The 1,716-nt window shown below is 32.8% G+C and overlaps 2 protein-coding genes across 14 annotated transcripts in view; one reads left to right on the top strand and one right to left on the bottom strand.

The window, feature by feature from the left end:
- The window catches only part of LOC116849961 (DENN domain-containing protein 5B), a 36,512-nt gene that overhangs the window by 685 nt on the left and 34,111 nt on the right, over positions 1–1,716 (top strand). The gene's annotated exons all lie outside the window — the stretch shown is intronic.
- LOC116849965 lies at positions 7–1,263 on the bottom strand. 3 transcript variants are annotated; one of them, XM_032827690.1, is made up of 3 exons: positions 1,079–1,263; positions 832–1,015; positions 7–732 (listed from the first exon to the last, which is right to left on the bottom strand). In XM_032827690.1, the coding sequence occupies exons 2-3, from the start codon at positions 863–865 to the stop codon at positions 146–148; spliced, it is 621 nt and encodes a 206-aa protein (XP_032683581.1). In that variant the 5' UTR covers positions 866–1,015; positions 1,079–1,263; the 3' UTR covers positions 7–145. The 3 variants fall into 3 exon arrangements, with proteins under 3 accessions (XP_032683581.1, XP_032683580.1, XP_032683582.1); XM_032827689.1 differs by having other exon boundaries at positions 832–900; XM_032827691.1 differs by having other exon boundaries at positions 1,139–1,251.

The raw sequence follows: 1,716 nt of genomic DNA, 5'->3' as shown, positions 1-1,716 counted from the left end.
ACTCGTGTAACAAAAACCAGTGAAACATTTAGACATAATAACAAAAAAATATATTATATTATGATAACAATATAATAAAACTTTTAATATCATATATCTTCTTATACTTTCAACTACATAACTGAAATATTTATATAATATAACTTTATGTATTTAAAGATTTTTCTAATAAGGATAAAAATCGCTCTCGCTGAGCATAATTGTTTTCATGATGTCGTTGTTTTTGTTCAATTAATTGTTCAACCCAAGATGGTATTTGGGATTTTCTTTTTCTACTTATTCGCTTCTGTGCTAAGTTAGTTGATCCGAAATGTAATAAATTTTCTGCGTTTTCTTCATTATAGTTATTACAATTTGTCTCTATATTTATACTGTCAGATGTATTTAAAGTATTATTCAGTTGAAAACCTCGTGAACTTGATGCTAGAGATAACGGTGCAATTTCTGGTTTTTTAATTAACATGTCGTTAATAATATTATAATATTCCCATGTTTCTTTTGCTGCGCCTGTTTTATTATTTGCATCTTTTATATTTTTATATTTGTTTTTCATTCCAATCCATTTCACGTGACAATTTTCCGCCGACAAATTGTAACCATGAGTATTCATGGATGCAGCAATGTTTTTCCACACTTGCTTATTTACTGGACTCGTAAAAGATTCTACATGCTTATTTATTTCAGTTAACAGCAATTTCACCATCGCATCAGTCCACTGAGTTCTGTAATTTACTAAATAATATAATACAATAATTATTTACTGCTTGAGAGAATTTTGAATAATATTTATATATAATTATGTTAATTAAGGAATTATTATTATATACATACCAGCATCATGCACTTCATTTAATGATTGAGCCATTCTGTAGCACTATAGACCAAGCCAAATCTGTGGAACTTTAATAAATGTGTTGTAGATTAGAATAATTGAATTTCTTATTTCGGATATTCCACAAATACATGATATTTTCTCATAACTTTTTATAACTTCAATTTAATATTTATAATTTTCCTAAAATTTAATAATTAATTGATTTTTAATGTAATTGTTTCACATTTTACACAATTTTATTACCTGATAATGTTGACTCGTTCGAACGCTATTTACTAGGTTAACTAACTCTACTCGCCTTACCGGACAGCATTGAGTTGTCATAAATCATGAAGGTATTAGGTGGTCGTGCCTATCATATTTTTCGGTTCTGGTGGAACTAACTCATACTCGATTTACCGTAAACACCCACTGCCAGTACTGAAAATCTATAGTTTATATTACGTATATTATAGTATATATAGTATATTATAGTATATTATAGTATTATAGAATTTCAGTACTGGCAGTGAATTTCGGAACGTAGCCCAAGTACACGCATCGGCGTTAATGCCGTCCGAATATCCGTGTGACTTGCACACGATACGCATCACTCAACACTGCTGCGTGTAGGTGAGCCAGGAGCAGCACGGAGTGGCGGAGGGAGCTAGCGATCGTATACGATCGGTATACGATCGTCGGACGCTTGGAGAGGGAATAGTGGTGGGAGTCGCGGCGATCTTCCATCCTCTATCGCAAACGTAAGAACGAGAGAAATAGCATTATAAGACGTCTGGACAGAAATGCCGTCCTAAAATACGTGTGACACACACTAAGAAAACGCTTGACTCACACTGTCTCGTCTATACGTGAGCAATACGCGGTGTCCCGACGACTGTTTC

Source organism: Odontomachus brunneus, unplaced genomic scaffold, assembly GCF_010583005.1.
Source record: "Odontomachus brunneus isolate Ranch 3 - 2012 unplaced genomic scaffold, Obru_v1 Obru_scaffold_129, whole genome shotgun sequence".
Classification (NCBI taxonomy): domain Eukaryota; kingdom Metazoa; phylum Arthropoda; class Insecta; order Hymenoptera; family Formicidae; genus Odontomachus; species Odontomachus brunneus.
This window is presented reverse-complemented; position numbering and strand designations above follow the sequence as displayed.

Bases quoted from the DNA above. Each gene is read 5' to 3' on its own strand.
- LOC116849965 (XM_032827690.1), bottom strand. From the start codon at position 865: ATGGCTCAATCATTAAATGAAGTGCATGATGCTG. The intron at 733-831 runs GTATGTATATAA...TATATTATTTAG, and splicing joins AAATGAAGTGCATGATGCTG to TAAATTACAGAACTCAGTGG.